General features: G+C 55.5%; 1 protein-coding gene across 1 annotated transcript in view; it reads left to right on the forward strand.

Moving 5' to 3' along the window:
* The first annotated feature begins 239 nt into the window (after nt 1-239).
* Nucleotides 240-1,937, forward strand: part of SLC25A36 (solute carrier family 25 member 36) — a 36,178-nt gene continuing 34,480 nt past the window's right edge. The window contains exon 1 of the mRNA XM_017523719.2: nt 240-502. Coding sequence (XP_017379208.1) covers nt 462-502 — 41 coding nt within the window. The 5' untranslated portion in view covers nt 240-461. The remainder of the gene's footprint in view (nt 503-1,937) is intronic.

Genomic DNA, 1,937 nt, shown 5'->3' on the forward strand with positions numbered 1-1,937 from the left:
GGCCAGCGGGTCGCCCTGGTCTCAGGTGCCAGGGCGGGGTGACCTACCACTCTCCAGGCACGCGCTCTGGCCACGCCTCGCGGCCCCTTTCATTGAAAAACCCCAAAGGGATCACGTGAAAGAGCCCCGCGGAGTGCGTGACGTCACGACGCTCAGACCAATGGTAACCTCTGTTTATGTCGGGAGCCATCAAATAGTCATTCCAGCCCCCCCCAACCCCGCCCACCCTACGCCGCGTTGCGTCGCGCAGCTCCAAGGCACCGAGCCGAGGCAGGCGGCGGCGTGGCTGGAGCGCCGCGGGGAGAGCTGTGCCGGTTGCTCTCGGCAGCCGCGTCTCGGCCAGCTCTCCTCGCAGTCCCTGGGGCGCTGTGCATCTCCAGTCCAGGACCGAAGCCGCCGGCCGTAGCGGGCGGCCAGATCCGCGTCCCGCCTCAGCGCCCGGAGGACATGCGGGAGAGAGAATGAGCCAGAGGGACACGCTGGTGCATCTGTTTGCCGGGGGGTACGGTCCAGGCGGGGCGTGCGCACTGGGGCTGAAGGTGCTGGGACCCGAGACGCGGGCGAGAGGGAGGAGGGGACTCCATGCTGGGGATGGGGGACAGGCGGGGTGCGGCCTGGGCGAGGAGCAGCCCAGCCCGTGGGTAGCGAGGGGCCCTCCGATTCTGGGAAGCGAGTGGGTGAGGCCCGGGCTCGAGGGCGAGAGAGTGAGGCCTGGGCGAGGAGGGTTGAGGCATGAAATCCCGGCCAGGAGTGAGGCTTTGCGCCCGCGGGGCGGGGTGTGGCGGGGGCGAAATCCATGCGGCTGAGTAGACGTGGGCAGGGCTGGGGTCGATGCATGATCCCCGGGCCGCCGCTGGACCCAGCCGCATGCTGCAGTCTAGCGGATGTCGGGGTTGCAGGGTCGCTTTGAGGAGCCTGGCTCTGAGTTCGTGTAGGTTGCACTGCCCAAAGGGAACGGGGCGGAAAGTGCGGAGGCCGAGGACAAAATGGGCGCCGGGGCCTCTTCAGCCTTAGCTCGGTGCCGCGCGCACAGGGGCCTCCGCACGTCACTCACGCCCCACCTCGGACCGCGGGCGGCTCATTTCCGGGCTCGGCTCTGCAGTGTGGGTGGTAACGGGGCTACGGGCTCTAGCGGGGAAGACTTTGGTATTCCCTGGTGATTGCTGTAGGGTGTTTCTAGCCTTTGAAAAATTTCTTGCCGGAGCTTTTCCAGGTGGTGAATGGGGTGCAAAGCTTTGCAGTGACTTTGGGGTCAGATTCCTTTCTAGAAAACCACTCCTCTTGTATACCCTTGCTTTTCTGCTGCTTGGGAGAGAGTAGGAGTGGAGAGGTCAAATTTTTTGACGATAGTGTTAATAGTTACTATGTGTGTGCAAGATTAGGACTAAGCCTAAAGTCTTAGTTCCCTGATTGCCAGCATGAGTACTAGAGCTGCCAGTTTAGCCTCGTGTTTAGATTTGTTCCTTCTAAATTATTTGGAGAATCATAGCAATTTTAAGAATCAGTTATTTGGAAGATTATAAAGAGTTTTCTTATCAAAAATGGCTTCGGTGAGTTATACTGAGACTCTTCCCAGCATCTTTTTAAATCCTACAGTTTTTAGATTGATCATTTTTAAGAATATGAAATGCGTATGCAGTTCTATTCACGACGTCTTGCTTTGAGTTGCATATGAACTCTATTGAGCCAATGATGGCAATACTTTTTTTAGGTTGGCACACTGTCATTCACCAAACATCATTGCACACCAGTTATGGGCCAGCCACTGTTCTGTCATAAAAGCAATATCTTTCTGTTAATCTGTGAGACCCAGTTTAGGCAGTTTGCTTTCCATATTTCTGCTGTGTTGACTGCCAATAATCAGGCAAATTAAATTTTTTTTTTTTTTTTTTTTTTTTTTTTTTTTTTTTTTTTTTTTTTTTTTTTTTTTTTTTTTT

This window comes from Cebus imitator, unplaced genomic scaffold, assembly GCF_001604975.1.
Source record: "Cebus imitator isolate Cc_AM_T3 unplaced genomic scaffold, Cebus_imitator-1.0 Scaffold30, whole genome shotgun sequence".
Lineage (NCBI taxonomy): Eukaryota > Metazoa > Chordata > Mammalia > Primates > Cebidae > Cebus > Cebus imitator.